The following is a 27,309-nucleotide window of genomic DNA, read 5'->3' on the forward strand; positions in this document are numbered from 1 at the left end:
TTATTGAAAAGATAAAACATGGGATGAAGAAAAGCATCACTTCTCCCATCATTACTCTCACCAACTCTATCCGGAGCTGTATGCACACCTTGACAAAGCATTGTGCCTTACTCAAGCCAGGCCTTTGGCAGCCTGCCATACAAAGCCAGAGACATCCATCCCAGCCTGCCTGGGATCTCACCGAAGTCACACTTTGCTAATGATCCAGGCACTTGGGTCTCAGGTTCCACAATCAGACACCACATCCAAGATAAGACATGCTCACATGGCTGTGGACAAGTTAGCATGGAAATGAAAGGTCCTATGGTGAGAGGCAGAAAGAACTTACTGCTCTTGCACACTAGTCTGGCTCCCCACTATGTTCCTTATATTCCTGATAAGCAGTCAGTTACAGATCAGAAGCACTGATTTTTGTCTATTTTCCATTTAGGTAGTTCTTACTGTCACTATTTAGTCTGAGGAGGTTTCTCCCCAGATAGGACTGGAGTCAGCCAGGCCTTGCTGGACAGAACTGCTAATACCTCAAATCCAATGGGATTTCCCATTTTGGCACCCTCGTTCCTTCTGAAGTAATTCACTCATCAACTGCTCAGCAGGTCTGGCCACTAGACCCAGGACTCAGGGCAGTCAGCGGGGGCACCTGGGCTATATACCTTCTACTACTGAAGCCACTTTCCTGGGGCCCCATCACAGCCATGCAACGCTAGCAAGGTGCATTTTTCCTTTCCTCCCACTCAAAGGCAACCTTCTTCAATGTCATATGAAGGGAATTTATTGTACAGAAAGAAGAAGAAAAACACCTTTCTGATACTTCTGTTACTCATAAAAGAATCACTTTCACACACTGCCCTGGCATGTCCTTGTCCTCTTTGGATAGTTATATCAAAGCGAGAGGTTTGGAGACTGACAGCAAGCTCATGGAGTGAAATCTCATGGTATTAGTCATGAAAGACTCAAGTTCAGTTACAGTAGGTGACATCTTGGCAGGGTGAAAAACAATTGCTCCCAGGAAGGATCTGACTGCTGCAGGCTCTGCAGATGCTGAGAATGCACTGCCCTGGGCTGCAAAAGCAGATGGAACCTGGAGGCACAGAAAGTGACTCAGGGCCCAACACTCCCTTTCCAGGAGGCCAAGGCAGCCATTAACCTACAGTGACTCTGCAGCTCCCAGTCTGAGCCAGGTCTGATCCACCTAGCCCATCAGTTCTGCCTCATTGACTGCACACAGCCTCTTCCATACGCTGCTGTAAACAGCAGGCTCTTGGAGGAGGCTGGAAGGTGGCACTGGTGAGGTTCACGGGCCATCTCCTGGCTCCCCTCTCCAAGCACAGCCACCTTGCCATGGGAAGGAAACCTTTGGCAGCTGTCTTGTGCTGAGAGACAGGGCTTGCTGAGCGTGGCTGAGTAATTCCAGCCTCTCCATCACTGCAGCTGCATGCATCCTCGTTCTCCCAACCCAAGGATCGCTGCTTCGCTGAATCACCCCATTAAATTGCTAATATCTTATTGTTCTTTAAGATTTCGAAACTTGCTGCGAAACGTTTACAGATAATTTTTTTTGCCTGCAGTCACTGTGCCTAATGCCCAGTCATTGAGTGCCATATGTGTTTATATGCACTGCAATTTTCCACTTGATTACATTTTACCACAAACACTTTCATCCACTCCGCAAAGACAGCAGCAACACATCCATAACATTCAGAGCAGCCCAGATAGACAGTGCCCAGACAGAAATATCTCCATACTGGTGAGGGCACCTCAAAATGTTGGATTCCTAACTCCAGTTCACTCAAACTAGCCCCAAAGCTCCCAGAAGCACAAGCATGTCTGCCACCTAAAAGGAGCACGTGACGTTGCCTCACGCTCCAGCTTTCCCACCGAGCACTGGATGCCCAGTGTGGGGAAGTGACAAGCATCTGCCATGTGATGATTAAGTGCTCTCAATCAGATATCATCCACCCTAGCCTGCTATACTAACAAGCCCTGCTGACAGACATACTCAGGTTCACTGAGAAAAGTCTTCATAACCCTGGAGATGAAACCCTGGACGCGTTATAAATTCATCAGGCTCTGAGGCCGTTTCAGTTAATCACAGAAACATTAATACTGGAAAAGACCACTAAGATCATCTTATCCAACCATCATTTTACATGTTGGGATAAAATACCACACATCAGGTGATGAGCTCTCCGGGGTAAACCCTTTGGATCTCCTAATCATCTGCTTCAACTTCCTGCTTAAATAAGGTAACCTTAGATCAAACAGAGCCTTGGCCATTCAAATTACATTTAATTCTTAGAAAAACTCTGAAAACTCCAACTGAGATGAACTGTTCAAGACCTTCAGCATTTTCTCTTCTTACATTACACTCAAGAAAAAAAAGTTGCTTCCCATACTAGACATAAACTGTCCTGGCTATCTTCTGCTGGAAAATAAAGCCCTGCCAATGAATGAGTCCCACTGCTGACTGCACACAAGGGAGCACATCCCTTGCCAGAGAAGAGGCGTTGAAGCCATCAGCAGCAGCCACTAGCCTGGAGTCACAATGCCTGCATTCCTCATGAGTACAAGCCTATAGAAAGCAAGTCAAGTCAACGGCCTGGCCACAGCTGCTCTGCCAAGCATTTACAGCCTTTCATTCAACAACATGCTTAGCATCACCAGCACAAAAAGAAAAAATCAATGTTTTCTTCTGAGGGTTAGTTTAGAGAAACTCAACAGTGACTTTGGCAGAAATCGCTCCTGAGACGTGGGGCAGCATGTCTGTCAAAGGGAGTGCATGCTGCCCTTTGGCCTGGAGTGTGCCTGTTAACTCCTCTTCTGCTCAGGTCTTCTTACCTTCAAGAGATCTGATGCAGTCAGCTCACTGGGAGCAAAGCATCCAGATGAGGTTATTGCTTCCCTTTGGGCTTGGGCTGTAACAGCTTCTTAGGTCTGCATCTGAAGGACAACCTTTCCACTCAGGGCAAAACAAATAACAGAGAGGTGTAGGAATGAGGTTGTGGTCTTCCCTCAGTGCTTTCTCTGAACCCACTCTGGGGGGGGTTCTGCTGACACTCACGTATCCCATACAACAAGAACCCAAGCTCATGCAGTGAATAGTGGGTAGCAGTATCTCATAACAGGGTGTGAGCTGTCAGCTGACTCTGGGGAAACTATCAGTAGTCTGACTGCTCCTTCCAGAGGCATAGCTGCATTGAGCTGAAGGTGGCACCGAAAAAGAGGTGCTGCCTTCCAAACGCAAGCAGCACCTTTAATCCATCCTGCTCTTTGCTGTTACTGAGGAGCTGGTGCAGACTTATTCCATGGCTTTTCATCCAGGATGAGTCTGCTCACTGCCTTCTGAGCTTAGGGCTTGTTATTTGTCTGACAGGAACACGAGACTAGAGGGGAACACTTTGGTCAGTATATGCAGTCTCCTGCCTTATGATATGTGACTTGACATTCACATCAAGCCGTCACAAGGTCTTTACATCATATTCTGTCTTACTTCTAGTTGTTCTCCTTCATTATCTCCTGTACTTCTGTAACTGTTACATTCCGTTGCTCTCCACAAAGTCTTTAGACCTCCCCAGAAGCTGTGGGCAGATTGGGCATTTGAGGGCCTCTCCTTCCTGCTGCAGACAGTTTTTGCTTTCGTGCGAAGAGAAGTAAATCTAGAATTGTGAAATGCCTCGGTTCCATGGTGAGGGGATGGAAGACACTGTAAAACTTGATTAGAGCAGATCAGGGAATGTGATGCACCCTTTCCTCTAGATAGGTGGAAAAGCATTTGCAATAGCATGTACACTGGCCTAAGAGCTTCCCTGGCTGCAGGTAAATGGAAGGCATCCTCATTATAATACAAGTCCAGGTGAACCAAAGCAGAGAGACAGACAAAGGTCTTCACAGCCTTATTGGGCAACCTGTTTCAGTGTCTCACCACCCTCACAGTAAAGAATTTCTTCCTAATATCTAGTCTAAATCAATCCTCTTCTTCTTTAAAAACATTTCCCCTTGTCCTGTTGCTACCTGCCCTTACAAGAAGTTCCTTCCCAGCTCTTCTTCTCCAACAGCTTTTCCCTCCAGCCTTTCTTTTGAAGGCTGATATTTTTTTCTGAGCAGCCTGCTTTCTTCCTGACTGCCTTTGTACCGAAACCAAGATGTGAAGGGGAGCCTGAGAAGAGGGAGAGAAGTACAACACATTCAAGCTACAGTGAGATGACATTCATCACAGCTAATGGTGTACCTCATGGCACCCTAACTGGATTCTGCTCCACTGTCCACTTGCACAGCTGGATCTATTGGAATTTCCTTCCTCCCTGGTCTCCTCACTACACTGGCAGTGCCACTCCAGAAGTGGCCAATTTGATTGCTGAGAGAGCACGAGGAGTGTCAGAGAAGGTGCTCACAGGCAGTTCTTGGCTGCCTCAAGAAAATAAAGGCCATTGCTGAGCCTGTCAAAATGATTAATCGTTTACAGGGAATGAGGGGGGAGGTGGAAGAGGGAGGGAGAAGGAAGGAGAGGAAGGAGGAGAGAAAGACAGACGGGATGGAGAGAGCTATGAGTGAACAGCAAAAGCAGGAGACATGTCTGACTCTGTACTGGGGAGGAGGTAGAAGCAAGGGCTCCAGGCTGTGCTTAGGGTCAGCTGGTGGCAGATGAATTGGTCCTTCTGAGCCCACAGCTCCCACTTGACACTCTCACCTCTGCTCACTCTGCAGACTGAACATAGCCACTCCACCCCAAACATAGCCACAGAGCCTTAAGGGCTGTTCTTCCAGAGCAGGGTCAGACCTGACAGACCGAGTGACACAACTCTGCAACTCCCCAGCTCCACAAGCTCACAAATGAGCTGACAGATCAGGAGCTCATTGCCTCTTACACCAAGGAAGGCCTTACTGGCCCTACACTCTCCAGCTCCACAGCTGGCAGGGGCTGGCATTTGACCTGAACACCTACCAGCACTAGATTTTGCTGCCTGCAAAGTTTCCACCAGAAATGCTCACACTCCCAGTGCAATGAGACCATGGTAGATCCTGTCCTGGGACCTGCTGTTTTCTCCTTCATTTTGAGATCCTCTGGTGAACGACACAAGCCACTGGGAGAATCTAGGCTGTCATTTCTTTGCAATTGGAGCCAGTTAGGAATGAAGTGAAATAGATTCAGCTCTCCCCTTTGGAGATATCTTCTTTGATCTCCAGTCACAGAAAGAATAATCACCCCAACAGAGACCTCTGTATCAAGAATGGTGTGCTGAGCAGGACTAAGGAAGTCATCCTGCCCCTGTACTCGGCATTGGTGAGGCCTCACCTTGAGTACTGTGTCCAGTTTTGGGCACCTCAGCACAAGAAAGATATGGAAGTACTGGAGCAGGTCCAGAGAAGGGCAACGAGGCTTGTGAAGGGCTTGGAGAATCAGCCCTACGAGGAGAGGCTAAGGAAGCTGGGGCTGTTTAGTCTGAGGAAGAGGAGGCTGAGGGGAGACCTTATTGTTGTCTTCCAGTACCTGAAAGGTTCTTACAGTGAGAGTGGGGCAGGTCTCTTCTCACTAGTGACAAGTGACAGGACAAGGGGAAATGGCCTCAAGTTGCGCCAGGTCAAGTTCAGTTTGGATATTAGGAAGAACTTCTTTACAGAAAGGGTGGTTAGGTACTGGAATAGGCTCCCCAGGGAGGTGGTTGAATCACCATCCCTGGATGTGTTTAAGAGCCGTTTGGATGTGGTACTCAGGGATATGATTTAGCAGAGTTTTTGTTGTTGTTGTTGTTGTTGTTGTTGTTGTTGTTGTTGTTTTTTTAGAGATGGAGTACTGGTTAGGCTGCGGTTGGACTTGATGATCTTCAAGGTCTTTTCCAACCTGGGTAATTCTATGATTCTATGATTCTCTGCCTCAAGTGAATGGCCCAGCCCTCAAAGAAAGAAGTCACCGAAATCAATAAATCCAGTAAGCTCCAATCTTGAGATGATACACCCAGCAACCTTGTATGTTCCACAGATAATCTGCCAGCCTCCCTCCCAAGCTGTATCTGTTTATCTAATCAGAGGCAGCGTCTCTTCCTGCAAACCACACCAAAATGTTTAGCGTGACAAGGCTTGGAAATACATATACAACATGTCAATTAAGTTAGAGAACCAAAAATGTGACCTATGGCCTTGCTCTGCAATAACACTAAATTCAGCTCACATTAACTCTACTGCAATATGCCTAAAGCTCCCAACATCTGCCATAACCTCATGATGCCTTCTTGTCCTTTGATTTTAGCTAGCTACTCTCTCCTAAACACCCTTCCTGTGCTTAACCTTTACCCTGCTGTTTGCCCATGCAACAGGCACCGCGTGTGTACACATATATGAAGCTGCTGCCTTCTCCAGCTGATTAATACAAATTTGTCCTTGTAATCACACCCAGTAAAAGTACTCAGTCTCCTGCACCCAGGCTGCAGTTACATGCCCCTACCAGTTGCATACATTTAAGGTGATTGTGACAGAGCTCTGGCTGGGACAGGGAAATGGTTGAAGAGCTATGGGGAGCTACTGATAGACTTATCACATGAAGAAAAAAACCAAAACTGCTTGCTTTGAGAACACTAAAATACTTACCTACTTTACCCTTTTCTCCACATAATTGTTTTCCCATGGATAGGAAATTTCAAACAGAGTTGGGCTATTGCGATTGGCTTGACAGAGCAGTCTAGACTGTAAACCTGAAAGCAAACCAGCAAGCCTGTTGATTGTTGCTCCGTACCTCGCTGGCCATTGGCTTACTGACCGAGTTGAGCATTAGATAAAATGGTATAAACTGATGACATCCTGCTCATAAAATCTAGTCTCCTAAAAATAGTCAGAAGAGTACAGCTGTGACTCTGCATGATAAGGACAGGTTCAGTGAAGAACTCCAAGCTGGTGCTTCAGAATTGGTTTTATTGCAATATAGACACCATGCTCAAATGTACTACTGCTGCATTAGTTTCAGCACAGGACCTTTGTGATCAATAGAATTAATTGTGGCTTGTAGCTTAAAACAGTCCCTTGCTGTGTTGTATGATCCTTGTTCCATTAGGTGCTCTTTAAAAAAAAGAAAAAGGTTAACTCACAGCCGTGTTCTCAAGCATGATTTCACGCTTGGATCAAAAATACAGTCAATGGTTAAGCAGTGAAAAGGTGGCATGGAAGGCTGAGAGCCAGCAAAGCATGAGCAGCCTATTTAGGAGCACACTATTATGCCACAAGATAACACACAAGGAATATTCCTTCTAACTCTTGCTCTGTCTGGTTTAATAACCTCCTTGTAGGTGCTGAGAAGCATAACTTTACATTCGGTAAACAAAGAGCATTACAGATTGGGCACGTATTGAGGTCTATGTGTCATTCCTGTGAAAGGATGGGGTTTAACAAATGTGTCTATCACTGTAGAACTGCAAGGGCACTGCACCTCACCTATCTGTCAGCCATGCTGTAAGGGAAACTGTTGATCACAGCCTGAACCTCTGATTAACCATGTGAGGCAAGCAACGAGTCAGCTGTGGGAGCACAGGTGAAGGTAATCCAGCTGTGCTCCGAGAAGGGGTGGAGCCTGACTTCACCTCTCCCAGATCCCATTTAAGGGCTGACCACCACTAAGGTAGCATCTCTTTCTGGACATTGCTCCTGTGTGGAGTTCTTGTGGTGAGCATCTGTCTCAACTGAAGACCTCAGCCCTGGTGAGTCTTTTCCTTAGGTATCCTCTGGCTATCCATTCACTTTGTAATTACAATTATACACTTGTATTATTCTAACTATACATGTGCCTTGTCTGGACAAAGCTAAACCTTCACCTGAGGTGTGGGATCTGCCAACCAGTAATAGATAGATGCTGTTCTGTTCACTATACCTCCATTGGTGACTCCTTGCAGTAGCAGTTGCACAGGATACTTTCAAAGATGGCAGTTGTAGAAATGTATGTTACTTGTACTCCTGTGAATAGTGTTAATGTGATCAAACCCCACAGAAATACAAACAAATACATGTGCTGAATTGTGCATGCTTGGATAATGAGCTAAGCCTGCAAATGACAAACACAGAAGTCACAGCTGCCTTCTTTTATATACCTGCCATGTAGTCCAACAGGTTCCCCGTCGTTCTTATAAGAAATGACATTAACAGAAGAGCTGGAACTTCTCATGCTGATCATCCTGATCTTTCCACATGCCACCCAAGGCCCATTCCAACTCTGTTGTACTGCAAAGTAGCTTATAACATTGAGGGAAAGGCGACTCGGCAGAAGTTAAAAACTGATCCTGTGGCTCTACTGGCCATTTGGGGTCGGGTGCTGAGAAGGAGGCAGAATGTGTTGATGGCACCAGGAGAGGGCTCCAAGATAAGAGCTCTCCCATACTAAGCAGACAGCAGAGACTTCCTGGGCAGCACAAGGATTTTACCCTGCTGTCAGCTGAGCTGAAACCCTTGCTGCCACTCCACACCTAGGCGGAGGGGGCTCTGTAGAGCAGCAGTAGTACTCAGTTATGCTCTCATGGACTTCATGTGGCTCCTATGGCTGTTTCCATTGTTTGAGGGATATTCTCCCCCCTTTCCTCCTTCTAACAAAGATTCTGATTAATGATCGCTCATTCCTAATTGTCAAATTTCTTTTCCTTCATCCTGTGTCTAATCACCAGTGACAGAAGCCATTACGCAAATGAGAGCAGACGACTTCCCACAACTGTTCTCTTTGGTAAAAGCCTTGTAATTTAAAGCTCTGATTTGTAGAGGAAAGCTGCGTTTCCCCAAGGCGTCCGGGCATCTGTTCCACTTACACTCCAAGAGGCTCTACTTCCGCTCCCTCCCCCCACAATTAGTCCTCTGCTTGCAACAAATATTTGACTTTGCAAGGCAGTAATTAGAACTTACTTTGCATGTGTTTGCCACAGTAATAGCCTCTCTCTTACTTTCCTTGAACGAGAACTCCTAGGCAGCTCCAATATGGAAAATCATGCAGCGAAGATGGCAACTTCAGAACATCCTGGGACACTGATAGGAAAGATACCATCTCTCAGCTGGGATGAGAAGGCAAAGATCATAAAACAAGCAAAGTGCAAGAAAGCCTTTCAGGCACATGTGGCAGAAGGAAAGCTTAGAGAAAAGCCCTCTGAAAAAAAAAAAACAAAAACCAAAACTTGTACAATGGCAGTACTCCCTACTGCAGCTGCTGCTATGCTTTGGGGAGAGGGACAACAGCATGACTTGACAATGCATGAGCACCAATTGAGGCCTGCCAAGCTGGAGTGCACCTTGTCCCTTGGTAAGAACTGCTGCAAAGAAAAGCAGTAGCTGCCTTAGCCAGGGGCTGCCCTTTCTCTCCACCCCCATCAAGAGCTGCTTTGAAGCTGAAGGGCTCACCCCTCATCCCCATCTGCATTGGCTTGTCCTTGCATTGCAGCCTTTCCTGCACCTGATCTCTCACCTTCTCAGTTTTGACTCTGATCCTGACCTGTTAGCTTCTGCTCACACTTACTTTATCATCCCAAATTTCTTGAGCAATCACGGCGCTGAGGCTGACTGTGATCACTAAGCCTGGACCAGATCCTGACCCACTGAGAAGTTCTGGATTTATTAATCAGCAAGGTCACCTGCTGCCTGCCTGCTGGAGCAGCCTGCTACCGCTCATTGCTGGACAGAGACCCACCTCCTTCTGCACGCACCCTGAGTGTTACTTCTTTGCAGGACCTGAGACGTGCCTGATCCTTATGTACCGGCTGTGCGTATTACTCAAGAGGTATGTGCAAAACAGACTACAGCAATGAACAAATGGAGACAACTATGCCCAGCAGAACAGAAGCAACTATGTATTCAAAGAGGTGAGGATCCCAGCAGGCACAGCAGGGAAGGGAGAATGCTCATGGCCACAGAAAATGTATTTGCTGGTCTTTCCTAGTCCCTCCACATTCAAGCTGTCCCTTGAGGGTGCGAGGAAAGAATGAATGTTGCAGAACCCCAGGGTCAGACAGCTGTCTCTCTCAGCACCCTCCAACATCCCTATCCTCTGTTCAACTCTTCCCCATTTTACTACGCATTAGAACTTTGTTCTGATTTGGCCAAGGCTTTCTCACTGATGGTTAGATGCTAAGGTCACTGTGGTGTTATTAACACCAGAAAGTGGGTCCGTGTCTTCAGCTTACTGAGAGTACTGCACCACCCACAGCTCTGTGCCTCTGCAAACAGAAAGCTTCTCACTAAGATTACTTTGACCATAGAGAGAAAAAGACACACAGAGGAAAAAGCAATTGGTAAAGAACTCATTAGATAGTTCAGTTTGCTCCTTTGGACCCATCGGTGATCAGAGCACAGCAATACCTCTCAAGTCATCAGGAAAGGAAATTCATTGCTTCCCCAACAATGTTTGCTGTTGACAAATGTTAGTCCTTAGAAGCTGTGACACTGCTTCTGATAAATTCTTTGTGATACTAAGCAAAGCATTGTTAGCAATGTTGATAATCACGTATGGGGGGAAAAGGTAACTCAACCAACTGGTGATAGGGTCTCTGGCTACAAAACACTCCTTCTCAGGAAGTAGCCTTTATTCAGATGTTCTCCTGTCATGGTTTGATGATTTTTGGTTACTGGTATTCCACATCATAACATCATGTGTTGCACTGGGAGTTAAAGTGTTAATATTCCTGTTCCAGGTTCCTGCCCGGAGGAGAAGAACTACATTCTCCAGGGGGCTTTGCGGTCAGAGAGAAGATTGAACTCCTGGCAAGGTCACCTGATGGGGCTTTTTGTCTTGGTGCTCCTCTCCTTCACCTCTCCTTGCTGCTGCCTGTCCTGACTGCGTGCATCGCTTCAGTATCAGTGTAAGGCCTTCAGCTATTTGGACAGTCTCACTTTCATTACATTTATTAGCTTCAATTCTAATTATATTGTATTATAGTGTGTTATCTTGCATTCTGATACCATATTCAGTAAGTTAGTTTGTTTCTCCTCAGATCATTGCTGCTGTTTTTAATTATTTTGGGGTCCCCTTTTCCGGAGGTGTGGATTTTGTGAAATCCCTCTGTCCCACTTGTCATGGAACTGGGCAGGGCCAGCCCGTAAACCATTGACATTGTCCTAGAGGATAGTCCTTAAACGAGCCCAGGGAGGGGTGGGCCCAGCACCCACCCCTTTCAGTCATGTGGGAGGTACAGGTGAATTGATTGCACCCGTGTCCCCTGAGCTGGCCGCCCCCTACCCCAGGTGCTCAATCAGTTTAGGCTGTATTTTAATAGTTCCCTTGCAAACCATTTTCAAGGATATCATCTTATACCCAGCTTTCCTTTCAGGCTTATGGGGATGAGCTTGGGAAAAGATATGAAAATGCAGTTAGTATTGATGTTGTGAAGTTTCTGAGACCAGCAGACTGGTAGCTAAGAAAAAAATGTTATTAGACTGAAAAATAACTCTATATGCACATCCCTTTATGCAGCTTTCAGATACAGCCACTCATAAAATAGAAGCCACACAGTTCTGTTGTTCAACATTGGTTGTATTTAAGAACTACACTTCAGAAGGTACCGTGTGTTTGTCACACCCCACCCCCTGCACACACACACACACCCCTAGCAGAGAACACACACAGCTTCCCAATACCATGGCAAGGGGCATTGAAAGCACAAGGTGAAAACGGAAGGGGAGAGTCAGTCCATCAGTGCATTGTAACTGAGCTTTCACAAAGTCAAGTGCAGCAAAAACTGTTCAGACACTTAAAAAGTTAGACCTTTGGCAAATAAAAAGGATCCTAAAGTTCCCTAAGTACCATTCTCTCTCCACATGGGACATGAACTCCCACCCTGAGCTCCAAGAATTGATGGTGTCTAACAAGTAGCACTGGAGACTACTGCATGATAAAATAAATAGCGCAGAGATGGGATTTCATTTGAGCATCTTTCGAGCAAGGGCAGAGACTGCAAGTGTGCCCAGGATTCCTGGGAAGGCCTTCTTTTGGGCCAGTCAGCAGCCTAGCCTTCTTCCCCACCTGCCCAAAGGCTGAGCATTGAGAAGCATCCAGGTGAGTGACCTTCGTTTGGCAGAGTCTGCAACAAGTAACACGGCAGTCAGACTATTCAGTGACATGTACATTTTCTGAACAAGGGCTTTGTAGCTGCCAATTAACACTTCATTTGCTCTGACCTGGAAGCAGCCATAAAACTAGCCTGTAGAACCTCCAGTTCAAGGAGCCTATCACCTTTGTGCAAGAAAAGCTCACAGCATGTTGTGCATGAGCTATCCCTGCAAAAGATGAGGCCTGAGGCTAATGCCAGAGCACTTATCGAGCAGCATCTTCTCAACACTTATCAGAATCCTGTGTCAGAATAAGACCTGAAGAAATGGGAAAGTAAGGGGAAGTCTCAACAGGAAGAACAATCCCTCACTATTTTCTTGAATAAAATACAATAGCTTCTCCCATCTATACTCTTAGGACCTATTACAACTGCATTAAATATACAAGTCCTTGGCACTAACTCCAAATCAGGAACAGCACTGCAGTGCACCCCAGGGAATAAAAAGCCAGACTCCATATGAGCCTAAGGTGGGTTTTTTTTGCAGCAGAGATGGTGGAAAGCAAAATGATTTTTTAGGGTGACCGCTGAGAACTCAACCAGAGGTTCCTCTTGTTCCTCTGCCCTGGTCTTGTCACTTCGAGCCATGCCAAGTTCCAGAATGCAAGAAGGATTAAGATAAACTTAATCACAATTAAACAGAAAACCCTGATCTCTTTCAAGTGACTGTACAAGGAAGGGAACACCACACTGGCATGGATTAAACTGACGGACAGGAACCATTCATCAAACATGCGCACACGTGTGCAGCCACACACGCTCGAGTTCTTGCAGGTTTGGTAGAAAGGGCAAAGTGTCTGAGGAGCTGGCATCCCTGATGGGGATAAAGGAGGCTTTGTACCTGTCTGACGCTGTCTCTCTACAGTTTCTCTCAGCACTCCCTCAGTAATTTTTCAGATGTGGCTTGATCAGTCAAGACTCGAAGACTGGCCTGACATTTACCTATCTCATTTCATAATGCTTCATCCCCTTTTAACACACTGCAGCATACGAGTGGGAGAGAAGTCTTCACCCCCCAAAGCTGCTGTCAGAATGAAGGAGGTTTATTTAGACTCCTACAACAGATACCTGGAGAGCACAGGACTTGGTGCTCACATACTTGATTAATTCACTTTTATCTCTCTACCCTGTACAAAGTCTCAAGCACAGATATCTTGAGTTGTAGAAACTGAATCATTTGTCCAGTTACTCATCATACACAGATCATTTCACTTTTTCACCTCCGCTATACAACAAGGTGCCAGAGTTGAGCATGGACAGGTCCTCTAACAACAAAGAACTGTGAAACCTGTCACTTCCCATTCCATATCCACTGCAGGCACCAACATGTAACCAGCCATGAGGCCCAAACCCCACAAGGCTGAGGAAACACAATCGATCCCAGTTCCCCTTCAAGCTCTTCTTCAAATGCCTGAAAATCCTGAAGCAACATCTGAATGCCAGAAGCCATGCTTCTTTTTGTGGCAAACAGAGCAGAGGAAGAAAAAAAAGTTAGTGAGCATGAATCCAGCTTCCAGTAAGTGCAGACTCTTTCTTGGGAGGTTCGATTAGATGACAGTGGAGGATGATCGGGGTACTAATGGTTTTGCAGTTCCAGTAGCCCCCTTTATTGTAGGGGCAGGGATAGGGATGGGTCAGGAAACCCATCAGTCTGTTAAGTGCTGCGTGCAATACTAGCTCTCAGTATCTTCCATTGCTTGTGAACAAAGCAGCTGCAACATCAGTCACCTGGGCAGCCAGGCATTAGTCATACCGTCCTTTAATCATCATATTCAACAAGGGACCGACCTGTTCAAAGCAAAAACATACTGTTAGCCAAGACAGTTAAACAGAAGAGGCAAATGCACAGCATGCTCCTCCCACATCTGGACAGTTTAAGAGCCAAGTGCCCAAGGGTGGAGGATGTCAGCACTGAGTTCTCAGACAGTATTCAGCTTCAGACACAACCAAAGTACTACATGCATAGTATTGGTTTGACATTTTTTCACTTCCCTGCATAGATTTATGATTTCTCAGAACATGCTATTAAAAGCAGCCAACCTTCATCAGGGGTTGCTTTTCGCATGTTAGAGAAGGAATATTCTTACCCACTAAATCCACTTTGGTCATTGGAGTCACTTGGAAGGAAGGCTAGTACTGACAGTTTTCCAGCAAGGCCACTCCTATTTCTCAGCACTGCCTGATGGGAAGACCTTAAGCATGCTAAGACAGCAAGATACTTGCAGGGGACAGACTGACTTCACATTACTGAGCTAAAGAAGAGTTCCTGCACAGTGGTAAGTGATAGAAACCACGAAGGCATCTCTATTCACATCCAGTATTTTCACTTTCAGATCAAAATGACATCTTCAAAAGCATATATGAGTACTTTAGTCTACTGTTTTTTGAAATATCAGTTAATTAAAATTGGGAAGAAAAAAGCTGAGATAACTGGGATTGAGGGGAAAGCACATAACTATGGAAGAGCTATTTCCGATTTAAGAGATTTGGAGTTAACAATTTAACAGGTGAAAGTAATTCAGCTCTGCTCCCAGGAGGGGTGGAGCCTGACTCCATCTCTCCTAGATCCCATTTAAGGGCTGACCACCACTAAGGTAGCATCTCTTTCTGGAGATTGCTCCTGTATGGAGTTTTTGTGGTAAACCTCAATGTTGGTGAGCATCCATCTTGACTGTGAGCCTCAGCACTGGTGAGTTTTTTCTTATATACTCTCTGGCTATCCATTCACTTTGTAATTACAACTATACATTTATATAATTACAATTATGCACATTCCAACAGCAGTGACTATCTGGTTCTCATTTGTTACCTCTTGTGGACTTCCTAAGGCTTCTCCCAACATCTTCTCAATGTTTCTCATTATTGCCACTTTCTGATGAGCCTTTAATGGATATTCAATTCTCTTTGGGGTCGGGGCACCCTGAAATACCAAAAGTAGCTCACTGCATGCTTGCTGAGTTGGCAGTTTATTCAGTCTTCTCCCAGCCACTCAGCTTTTCACACCACATGAAACACACAAAGTAGTTTTCAACATTAAAGCACACAGTTTCTTGCAAAGAAGATCTTGCAATGACAGCACGTGCCAGTATAGCTCTATTTGAAACAATCTTCTGGGACAGAGATATCCAAGGTGTGTAGGAAGGTGTTTGTACTCACCTTGTACCAGAAGTTCACAGTGATAGTAATCCCACCATTCAGGAGGGATTCAATGTGGTGCCACCTGCATGGAAAGATTGAAAGAAAAAAATAAAAAAGAAATACTGAGAAGTTATTTCTGCAGCTTATAAGCAAATATTTGGCTGAGTGAATTGACTGCACTGGACAAAACTGCCCCTGTACCTCCAGCATGAAGAACTCAGAACTTCTGGAGAACTCCTTTCTTAAATATAGATTTATTTTTTTTGCACATTAGTAGAGAATACACACAACAGGAAGAATTATCACTCCCATCTTAAAGCCAGGAAGCAGGTTGGCCCAAGATATAACAGAAAATGACTTAGCTGCTGGAAGAGGCAAAGCAAAATTCTCATAAGAGCCAGCCCAAGAATTTAAAGAGAATTTTTTATCCCCTACTTGCTGGTCCCTGTGCAGTCCTACCATCTTTCTTACCAGTACATAGGTATGTATAGCACATCCCCTGGACCCACCACCGTCTCATAGCCAACCACGCTCCGGAAATTTGGGAACTTCTCATAGTCGGGATTGTCAAAATCCACCTAACACAACAAAACATTAAGGAACTTAGAAAAACTTCCTGCTGTGACAGTCCTTATTTGGCCACAGTATGAAGTTCCTCCCTATCTTTCCTTTCTGGCTTGTAAATTCCCATTTCTATCTTAACTCCATAGTAAGCTCCTGCATATCCTGAAAGTAACACCAACTCAGTTAGAGTCCTGAAATCTCTCTGAGCAAATCTGTCTTTGGCCAAGTGATCTATGAATCAGAATAGAGGAAGCAGCTGCTGAAGACCAGATGTGTTATCAGTGGGAGAAGTTGATAATCCTAGCGCTTGCAAGTCAGGGCCACACACAGACAGAATCACCTCCTGTCCTTCCATCTATACTCAATATACTCAATAGTTAACAGATCTGAACACATGTGCTGCAAAGCTCAGAAGTGCTGTGCATCTTTAACTGTAGTAGATGTTCTTCCCACATAGCTTCTTCACAAATACCCTTGTTTTCTCATGGAGCAGAAAATAGATCTGCAACTCTCACCTGGCTCTGTCTGTCACATGGGTGGTGCACAGGATAAGGGTAGAGGCATTCAAACTGATCAGGAGGGAAAAGGATGCACCTCTTGTAACCCTTAATCTGAGCGAAGAAGTTCTGCTGCTCATCATAGTGAGCTGGTGTCACATTCCCTACGCAGAGAGAAAAGATAATCAAGACACTTCTGTGCAGTTATGAGAGACTGAAGCAAGTTCTGCTCCTTGCTGGAGACAGTAAATATTCTTCCACATATCAAGAAAACTAAGTAGGGAAAATAACTCCAGGAATGTTACAATCTGGTCATTTTATCAGTCGGTCATTACTGAACAGTTGCTACCCCACTTAACAATTTCCATTCTGAATCCATATTCAGCAATTTATGCTCTGCAGGATTAGGATTTCCAGCTTGTCTCCATGAACAGCAGATGGCAAACGTCGATGGGAAGCTTTTGCATAAAATATTCTGTTTAGCTGAGAATTTTTTATAGTCAATTCCACAACTTATTATTAATCTAGAGAAAAGGAGTCTAATAGTCTGATTTTGGAAAAAGTCCTAGTAATTCTGCAAAACAAGTAAACAAACCTCCTTGTCATTGGGGCTTCATAATACAACCCCCTCCTACTGTCTCAGGCACTGATCAACAGTTATGAAGCCTGACTATTATTACTAGATCTAAAATATAATTAAATTTTAAAATACAGTGAGCCACATCTGTTTTTTTTCTTTAGGGTAGACATTGGTCACTCCTAACAAAAGTCCAGAAGGCCAATTTTGCTCATCTTACAAACTCTTAGACTGCAGGCATTTTACATCTATGGCATCCAAAGTATTCAAACAAAAAACAGATCTCAAAATAGGATCACAGCAATCACCCTATATCAAGCAGAGCCTTTCTACAAGCAGAAGATTACCTCCAGACATTCACAATTAGCAAGCTATTCCTTTTGTTTGTTTGTTTGTTTTTTCATTTTTATAACCCAAGTTGTGACAACAGTCCCATTACAACTGAAAGCTTTTAATTGTTTGCTTGGGAAGAACACTTAGGAACTAGCTGAAAATCCATTTGAAAGACTTTCTGGAACTCAAAGAGAATTGCTGACCAAATCTTCTCCCCAAGTCATAGGAAGCTACTTACCTTCCATACCAATGAGCAACAAGTTAGAAGTCAGTTGACCCCAGCCACGTTTCCCCTGCTGCTTGTTAATCCAGTTCCAGTTGAAGCCAAGGAAGTCCACCACAATCTTCCTTCCAACTGTGTCATTCAGAGTTTGCTGCAGGTATAGTCTGCATTTCCCCAATGACAGGCAGAAAGCAAATGTTAAGCTTTGTGATGAACACAGAAACGCATCTCCACATCTCTTAAGAAAGACTTCAAAGACAAAGAAATATAACTCCTAGAGATTTTGTTTTAACAGCACTGTAAATTGCTGTGAAAAGGAATGGCTTCAGAAAGTCCCCACAGTTTGCCAAATGATTCCCTGGTACACAGTGAAGCAGAACACGACTCCATGTGAACAATCACAGGAGGAAAACTGGAATTTTAATCAAAAACACCACCACACGGGTGCTGGATGAAGAAGCCCTAAACAGACTGGCTCACAAAAACACAAATAATCCTCAGATAAATGTTAGCACTATAAGTTATCTGCAATGCAATAGAAGTGTGTAAAGGCACAGAAAATCCAGCATGTTTCAGTATCGAGCTGCTGTTTAGACTCAGAGGATCAAAGGAATCAAACATCTGTATTAACAATCTTCATATTACTGACTGTTGTCTACGATGCTGTATGGGAAACTATTAATCACAGCCTGTACCTCTGATTAACCATCTGAGGCAAGTGACAGGTCAGCACAGGTGAAGGTAATTCATCTGTGCTCTTGGAAGGGGTGGAGCTTGACTCCACCTCTCCTAGATCCCATTTAAGGGCTGACCACCACTAAGGTAGCATCTCTTTCTGGAGATTGCTCCTGTGTGGAGTTTTTGTGGCAAGCTTCAACACTGGAGAGCATCCATCTTGACTGTGAGCCTCAGCATTGGTGAGTCTCTTCCTTATATATCCTCTGGCTATCCATTCACTTTGTAATTACAACTATACATTTGTATTAATTACAACTATGCATTTGATGAGCCAGGTAGGATTCATGCCTATAATGTCCTTCTTATGGAATCTGTAGAAATGGGTCAAGGGGGAGAATATTACCCCCTTAGAAAAAATGATTCCAGGGCAGATCCCAGGATTTATGGGTTCCCCCTATTATCAAATTGCTACTATAATTGAACAACATTCTGTTTGGTGGAATAGTTTGAAGGTTTAAATAATAATTTCTTGATTACAAAGGAAAGACGATTAGCTGCTTTTACAGTGGTATGGCCACTATTAACTGCTTTAAATCAGGCAGGAGTTGGATCAAATGCATTAGAAAGTGAAAATCAATTATTAAAAGATCATATTGGAAAACTAGAACAAGAGCTCAGTATATTAATGGGGAAAAGACCTTTATTACATTCCCCAATCTCTCAGATCCGTAATGTTTTGATAGACAATAACCAGGTACCTGAAACAATGGATTTGGTTAAACAAGAAGATGAAATCATTACGGTGGACTTAGAAGAACCTCTTGGGATAGATCTGTTACAACTCCATCCTATTATAACATAAAAAAACAAAAAAAGTCCAAGATAAACCAGCAGGGGTGCCCCGTGATCAATGGCCCCCTGCTGAAACACACTTTCATGTCATGGCCCAACCATACACGGCCACAGAGTTAATGGATTTGGTACAATGATTCCAACAAAGACCCAGGGAAAGTGTACCAACCTGGCTGCTACACCTGTGGGACTCAGGGGCAGAAAGTGTCACGGTCAGTGGACCTGAAGTATCTAAACTGGCCAGTGTGACCATTTATCCTGCCCTTAGGCAGAGATTATATGGAGGGACCCAATTTCCAGAAGACACCCATTCTATTCTGGATTGGTTAATGGCCACCTGTCTTATGGTCTGGCCAAATAAAACTGACATGCCACTAAATGCGGGGTTATGATCCTCCACGAAGGATCTTCAAAACTATATCAGAGTTAGGAATGAGAGAGGCCATCTATGAAGACACCTTTGATAGCCCAGATATGGTTTAATTTTCAGTGGGAATGAGGGACCTAATTTTACAACAGGCCCCTTCCCACATGTATGGTACTCTGGTGTCAATACTAAATCCTCTAGTGGCATCAGAGGCGGTGGTCCAGCAAGCAGCTCAGTTAGTGGCTGATCTGGGAGAAATGGAGCGCCTGAGGACTAAACATAATGTCTGAGTATTGAAAGAAGCTGTGAGGTTTTGCCAATAATAAGAACCGAGAGGCTGGCTTCACAAGCCCCTCAATTGGGACCCATAAAGGTGTCCTGAAAACAGATGTTTAATGATCTCAGGGCCGGTGTTCAATCTGCAAAAATTGATCAATAGGAAAATATCCTATTCCTGAAGATGCATGGTACACAGATGGATCCAGCAAGGGCAACCCAAGCAAGTGGAGAGCAATAGCTTATCATCCCCCTACTGAGACAATCTGGTTTGATGAGCGGGATGGTCAGAGCAGCTGATGGGCAGAATTGCAAGCTGTGTGGATGGTTATAGCCAAGGAATCCAGTGACGGTATCCTGACTATCTGTACAGATAGTTGGGCTGTTCTGGGGGCTCACTCTTTGGATCGCATAATGGACTACCCAGGAATGGACTATCCACGCCCAACCAATCTAGGGTAAAGACATGTGGTTAGACATATGGAATGCAGTTAAACACAGGACTGTACATGTCTACCATGTCTCTGGTCACCAACCCCAACAGTCACCGGGAAATGATGACGCTGACACACTGGTCCAACTTTGATGGATTGAAAGTTCACAGTCTGAGAACATTGCCTGTTGGTTACATCAGAAACTACAGCATGCTGGACAAAGATAATGTGGGCAGATGCTAAAGCATGGGGGCTGCCAGTACAACTATCTGACATGGCCCGGGAATGTTGAGATTGCGACGCTTGCTCGAAGATGAGACTGAGACTGTTGCCTGAAACAACAGCCCACCTTGCTAGAGGATACAGTCCTCTCCAGCGATGGCAGGTTGATTACATCATGCCCCTCCTTCGGTCTGAGGGGGTGAGATATGCCCTAACCTGCATCGATACTGTAAGTGGGCTACTGCAGGGCTATTCAGTACCAAAGGCAAATCAGGCATACACAATTAAGGCACTTACTAAACTGATGTCTGCCTCGGGTACACCTCAAGTTATCGAGAGTGACCAAGGGACTCATTTTACTGGTACAACAATACAGTGTTGGGCAGAAGAGAACAACATTGAATGGTGATTCCATCTGCCATAAAATCCAACTCGGGCAGGCCTTATTGAACATTATAATGGTATTGTCAAGGCTGCCCTGAAGACAGACTCCCAGTCCCTGCAGGGGTGGACAAAGAGATTATATGAAACCCTGCGGGACCTGAATGAAAGACCTCGAGATGGCAGACTTAGTGCCCTGAAAATGCTACAAACAATATGGGCCTCCCTGCTTAGGATCCAAATTACGGGCACTGATAATCAGGTAAGACCCCAGATTGGTAATGAAAATAACTTTCTGCTCCCTGCCCCAGAGAATTTAGAACCAGGAATCCATAAGATGAAGTGGCCCTGGAAGGTGCAGGTAGGTCCCAAGAGGTGTGGCCTACTTGCACCTAAGAGACTGTTGGAGGTGGAAGGCTCAGTAGCCCCTCGGTGATAGCTACATGGCCTACAGACACTGTGGTCAATACTCCAATCTTTATTGCCAAAGGGATGCCCATCATGTCCCTATGGCAGATCAGGATGCCTCTTTTGGTACCAGATATAGTCATGCAAACACAGATATCTGGCCAAAGGACATGGTAAAGGTGACTGAGGCATGCTCTGGTACAAGCTGAAGTATTGACCCAGGATAGAAATGTGGCCTGTATCCTACTCTGGAGGGAAGACTTTCCCCTCCTGGTACCTTTGAAACATCTGTATTACTCCCCATGAGTCTCTGAGCTTCCAGAATTGCAGGAATGAATAGGATACCTGATAACAACTCACATGGGACTGATGGAACACAAATGGACATGCACCTCATAATTGCTTGCCTCCAGCAACATCAGTCAGGCACTGGTTCGTGGAAGACTGTGAACTTCTATCTACCATTGCTTGAATTATGTCAGCATATATTGTGATGGGAAATTGTATAAGCACCTCATTAGATTTCTGTAATAAGGAAAAGCTCACCTAACCATCGATTCATGCTGGTGGAGTGTATGGGAAACTATTAATCACAGACTGAACCTCTGATTAACCATCTGAAGCAAGTGACAGGTCAGCTGCAGGAGCACAGGTGAAGGTAATTTAGCTGGGATCCCAGAAGGGGTGGAGCCTGACTCCCCCTTTCCCAAATTCCATTTAAGGGCTGACCACCACTAAGGTAGCATCTCTTCCTGGATGTTGCTTCTGTGTGGAGTTTTTGTGGTGAGCATCCATCTCAACTGAAAGCCTCAGCATTGGTAAGTCTTTTCCTTATATACCTTCTGGCTATCCATTCAATTTGTAATTACAACTATACATTTGTATAATTACAACTGTACAGATGCCCAGAGAAAAATGTGTTTCTTTGCTTCTCTCTTAGAAGAAAGTACACCTGAAGCTGAGAAAAAAGGGAAAGGCACAGATAGAGTGGGCATGGACACATAGAGCTGCCTCAAACTAAGATGTAACTACGCATTCTTAAGTGTTTTTAGGTGACTGGAGACAGATGAAATTAACCAAGAAGTTTTAGTGGCTAATGGGTATGTTCTATATAAAACAGTGCTCCACTCAGTAAGTTAGAGATCCGTCTCAGAGGTGTAGGCTGACATCACCTACCAACACACAGCACACAGACAATTCTTCTTCATCTCTGTGAGAAACAAGTTAAGACAGTTTACCTCAATATTCTGTAAAAAGGTTGAGTTCTATAGCCTCTACATTTTTATTGTGTGGTTATCTAGCAATATCACAGTTTGGCATAGTCAAGTGATGCATAATGCCTTCTCTGCTTAAACCCCGGAAGGGGGAGAGAAGAAAACAGTTTCATGAACTAAAGGCACGTATTTCTTTAGTAAGCTAACACAGTCAAATGGCAGTCATGTGGGAAATGCCTATAAAAATGATGGCTTTTATCAATAGCACTCACTGAAATGTACCCCATGGAGACCTGAAGAAATGGAGGAATTTCTGCATATCACTTACCTCTCAGCACTCCCTTTTTGTTGTATTTCTTGAAGTCTGTCCACAAACTCAGCAAACTTCATCTCTTCCCTGCTTGACTTGGGTTTGAAATTCTTGAAATTGGCCATCTTCTTTTCATCATAGTACAAAAATTTGTGTGTGCTGGCACTGTACACTGAGAAGTCCCCATTGCCAATGTTTTCCTGGAGGTAGTCCAGGTCCCATTTCAGGGCAGGATAAACCAGATTTGTATCTGTCAGCACCACTGGCTCCTGGGGAGAAATAGGAAGTTCATCGATTCAAGGATCTTTTAAACTTCAGAACTATCATGTTTGTTACTGCAGCCCTACAAACTCTCTTTTAACATGAATAATTGGAAAAGGCCCTTAGAGCAATGACGTCTTGGCCTGGAGAGAAAAACATGCAAAACATGACTTATAAGTGAGTGGTGGCTGCTCCCACAGCCAGGCCCTAGTAGCAACAGGACAGACTCTGCTATCTATGTAGCTAATCTCCAACATGGGATGTTAGGCAAACAGAAGCTGGGAGCTGTTGCTTGGTTCTGTCGTGTAGCAAGGAAACAGTAATTTCTGCCTCATCATTTCCAGCTTTAACTACTAAGGGGTAAATATTGGTTTAAAAAAGGTAAATGTAAATCCAGAAAAAGAGACAGCACTTATCTCTTTTTCTTGGTGAATAACTGTAAACTACATCCAAAACCTGAGATTATACCCTCCCTTCTGTCCCCCAAAAAACTACAGAAGTAAAGCAAGGAATGTCACTTGCCTCCTTGTGTATAAACAGTAAGAGACCTAAACAAGAATGACAGCTGCTATGTTCTCAAACTGAACAAGCACAACACACCTTTCTGCCAGATTGCTGCCCCCAAACCCAGCAATCTTACCAACCTCAGAGCTCGTCCTCCAGAACAAACAGAAGAGCAGCCACTGTCATGCAAACTTCACATCTGTGGCCACGCTTACGTCAAGAATAACCGCGTGCACACAATTTTATGCAATACTTTCGTGATTTCCACTCAAAAGCTGAAGTAAAGATAGCAAAAGCTCCTGCACGCACACAAGCCAAGACTGCAAGGCCAAAGAGAAGCATTCACTACAAATAACGGCACCGGGAACCTGGCAGGCTGCAAGACCGCGCGGGAAGGGGACAAACAGAGCACGGAGAGCGAACAGGCGGCAGCCTCGAGGGACGGAGTCGAGAGCGGAACGGAGGATACCGGCGCCAGGAGAGCCCCGTAGCCCGTAAGCTGCCCTGCGCGCCCCGGTCCGCACGGCCGGAGGAGGAGGGCCGCCCGCTCACCGCCTCACCTCGTTCTCGATGAGCTCCTCGGCGCGGGGGTCGCTGTGGCTGAGGCGCGGGATGGGTCGCGTCTCGAAAGAGTAGTGGCGGAACTGGGATTCGCTCCAGCCAGGCCCCGCTGGGCCGTCCCGGCACCCCGTCGCCGAGGAGGAGGAGGAAGAGGCCGCCGCCATCACCGCCTCGGCCGGGGAACCCGGAACTAGAAAACCGGAAGCGGAAGTTGCTCTCACATAGCAACCCCGGAAACGAGGGGAAGGTCACCATGAAGACGGGAGGAGGGAGCGGAGGCGAGTGGTTCCCTCGTGTGTGCTGGCGGTGCCGATAGAGGGCCTGCCTGGGCTCTGTTTTTCCTGCTCGTCCTTTCTGTCCCTGCCGGCCACCGTCGGCGGCGTCTGCGCGGCAGGGCGATGGCGGCGGCCGGGCGCGGAGGTGTCCTCTGGCGGCAGGCGGCGGGCTGGCTGTGGGCAGCTCGGGCTGCAGCGGCGCTGCCTCCGGGAGCGCGGGCTGGTAAGGGACGGCTGGTAAGGGACGGCTGGGAGGCCGCGAACGGCGGCGGGATGGGCGACGTCCTTGAGGCCTGCGGGCTGTGGGGGCATTGCGGGCTGTGAGGGCATTGCGGCTGAGCCCGTGTTCACCGTGCCGCTCTTCTCCAGCTTCGGGTCTGACCAAGGATCAGCTGCCCGGGCCCTACCCACGGACGGCGGAGGAACGTGCGGCCGCCGCCAAGAAGTACAACATGCGGGTGGAGGATTACCAGCCCTACCCAGATGAGGGCTTCGGGTGAGTGGGGGGCCTCGTGTCCATTGCAGCCGGGGCCTGGCTGCAACCTGCTGTGTGTGTCTGGGCTTGGGATCACGGGGGTATTGCAGTGGTGGGTGTGTTGGTGTAGGTGTGTTTAAAAAGGTATCTATGCATATAGGTCCGTTTTCAGAGATATATATTGTATGCTAAATGTGCCAAAATTAATGCAGGTTTCTTGAATGTGTGGGATTTTGTCTGCTTCTCACAGGTACGGTGATTATCCTATGCTCCCTAATAAGTCCTTACATGAGCGAGACCCCTGGTACCAGTGGGACCAGCCGGACATGAGGCGCAACTGGGGAGAGCCGGTGAGAGCGCCTGCAGCAGTGTTCAGGCATCAGTGCTGCTGTTACTGAATGCTGACATTGGCGTCCTTACTATGCTTGCCTTGTATTTCTATGTTCAAACACATCTGCAAACATGGGGGTGTTACACATAGCGCGGGGACAGTCAGAAGTAAAGGCTGCGGTCATCAGGCCAAGTAATTTAAGGAACCTGCTCAAATAAAGCATCTGCATCAACTTGCATTATCTTAAGCTCCTCAAGCTCCTGGTTAGGAGTAGTTTTTCAGTTAGTATGTGGCCTTTCTTTGAAGAAGTGGAATTTAGCTGTTATTATTTAGTTTAGTAGTTGACTTGAGTTCCTTTTACCGAAAGTAGAATTTATATAAGCATATGTATGTTATATAGTATAAATATGTAAAAGTTTGCTAGCATGTGTATCACGGAGTTTAAGGTTTGTATTGCAGTGTCTGTAGGAGCTGTCACATAGAAAACCTTGTGGTGATTCTGTATTTTTGTGCTGGTCACCACATGAAGGCTTGTATAGGTAATGCTGCCCTTAAGATGGGTAAGATTTTTACTTGTAAGAACTGGCTCTTGCTACTACTTGAGTTGGCTTTCTCTTAAGGAGTAGCAACAGGTGCTTTACCTGTTTTGAGGACCAAAATAGCAAGTGGCTGCTTCTTCGTTTGGAATACAGCTGCTGATTCTGTTTGGATGTGTGACTGATCTTTCATTAAAAAAGAAAGGGTCCCAGTTTCAACCATGGCTTCTCAACAGTGTTGTGGAATACATCTAAGGTAGAGTGATTATGTATATAAATAAACATTGCTCCTGTCTTATAATTAAGCATGATTGGTATGGACCATGGTATGGTATGAACATAGGATGGAAATTGGAGCCTTGTTTAACCGTAAACAATTACTGCCCCTGTGGCTTTATCTCCACTTGTGTGGTGGAGGTGATAGGTAACTTCTGGCAGTTTTGTGATTGAGAATGTTGTAAGTAGTTGTAGGTAAAAGCAACCTGAGTACTGATGGTAAATCTGTATCCTTTTTTGTTGTTATTTTCTAGATGCACTGGGACTTTGACATGTATATTCGGAACCGTGTTGATACATCCCCTACTCCAGTTCCATGGCATACTATGCGCAACCACTTCCTGATTTTTTTTGGTACCATGATGGTCATGTTTGCTATTGGAGAGATCTATCCATCTTACAGGCCCGTGGTGAGTGATACTCTTGGGTAGAGGGAGGAAAAATAGCTGTGCTGCTTGTCACTGCTGATAGCCAAAAGAGTATTTCCTTCTGCAGTTGGGTGAGTGTGGATGTGAAACCCTGCTGGCAACAAGAGGCATTTTATTCAACCCGAGTTACTCTGTTGGCTGGCTCAGTTTAGTTCGCAGGTTGTTTCATAATGGGCAGTTCTCATTTTCAGGGAACTCATTTTCAGTTCTCTTACAAGATCGCTCCTTTGGTCTTGGCTTTCTCCTGCCTGTGTGCCCATGTGCATGAGAAATGCTTTTTTCCTCTTCTCTAGTGCTATGGTTTTCATTCTCTTAAATCATTTTGAATACCTCTGATAAACGAGTCTGAACACACAAACAGTTCTTGCAGCATGTTATCCTCACACTGCGAGATGAACTGTTGGTTGATTAAATGTTTCCCTGCTGAAGGGCATGGGTTTTTATGAAAAACAACAACCCAACCTCTAATGTCTGAATTTCCTGATCTGATATTTCTTCTGAAGCAGTTACACTGAAATTTAAGGAGTGGCTGACATGCCTTCATGCCTTCTTTTTTAAGGGGGGGAGGTTAGGGGTGTTAGAGGAGACCGGGGGCAAGTTGGATGAGATGTTTCTTCCCTCCCTCTTAAATAGCTTGTTTGAATGTGTTGTGTTTGCTGCTGTTTTTGTCTCTGTAGGGACCGAAGCAGTATCCCTTCAATGACCTGTACCTGGAGAAAGGAGGGGACCCCAATAAAGAGCCACCAGTTGTGACGCACTACAAAATCTGAAAGCTGCTGGAAGTGCTTTTTCTCCAGCACCAGTTCTGCTGGGGTTCGCATCTTTAGTTTTCACTGCAGCTGTCAATGGCTGTTCTTCAACACTGAACCACTAACTGCAGTGAAATATATCAATGATACTTACTGTGCTCGTTGTCTTATGTTGTTTTGAAAAGGTGAAGCAATGGCAAATTGAATCAATTGGTATTTGCCATTTTTCTACACAGGCTGTGATGTGGGGCAAACATCTGGCTTATAAATGTTTCTGTACGAGGTGTATTTGCTAAACCTGTTTATGCAGGAGATATTGCCTGTTACTGAGGGGCTTATTGGAGGTGCTGGTTGGAATTGAACCAGAGCGTATCACTGGATGT

At 45.4% G+C, this 27,309-nt stretch overlaps 2 protein-coding genes across 2 annotated transcripts; one reads left to right on the forward strand and one right to left on the reverse strand.

Moving 5' to 3' along the window:
- Positions 1-11,461: 11,461 nt before the first annotated feature.
- Positions 11,462-24,088, reverse strand: HIF1AN (hypoxia inducible factor 1 subunit alpha inhibitor). Its single transcript, XM_072340022.1, has 8 exons — positions 23,856-24,088; positions 22,549-22,799; positions 17,404-17,552; positions 16,274-16,419; positions 15,666-15,772; positions 15,213-15,276; positions 14,866-14,976; positions 11,462-13,844 (listed from the first exon to the last, which is right to left on the reverse strand). The coding sequence occupies exons 1-8, from the start codon at positions 24,018-24,020 to the stop codon at positions 13,800-13,802; spliced, it is 1,038 nt and encodes a 345-aa protein (XP_072196123.1). The 5' UTR covers positions 24,021-24,088; the 3' UTR covers positions 11,462-13,799.
- Positions 24,089-24,110: 22 nt separating this feature from the next.
- Positions 24,111-27,084, forward strand: NDUFB8 (NADH:ubiquinone oxidoreductase subunit B8). Its single transcript, XM_072340023.1, has 5 exons — positions 24,111-24,354; positions 24,501-24,627; positions 24,857-24,956; positions 26,004-26,159; positions 26,855-27,084. Exons 1-5 carry the CDS (start codon positions 24,255-24,257, stop codon positions 26,945-26,947), a joined length of 576 nt encoding a protein of 191 aa, XP_072196124.1. The 5' UTR covers positions 24,111-24,254; the 3' UTR covers positions 26,948-27,084.
- Positions 27,085-27,309: the final 225 nt, after the last annotated feature.

The sequence above is a fragment of the Excalfactoria chinensis genome, chromosome 6 (assembly GCF_039878825.1).
Source record: "Excalfactoria chinensis isolate bCotChi1 chromosome 6, bCotChi1.hap2, whole genome shotgun sequence".
Taxonomy (NCBI): domain Eukaryota; kingdom Metazoa; phylum Chordata; class Aves; order Galliformes; family Phasianidae; genus Excalfactoria; species Excalfactoria chinensis.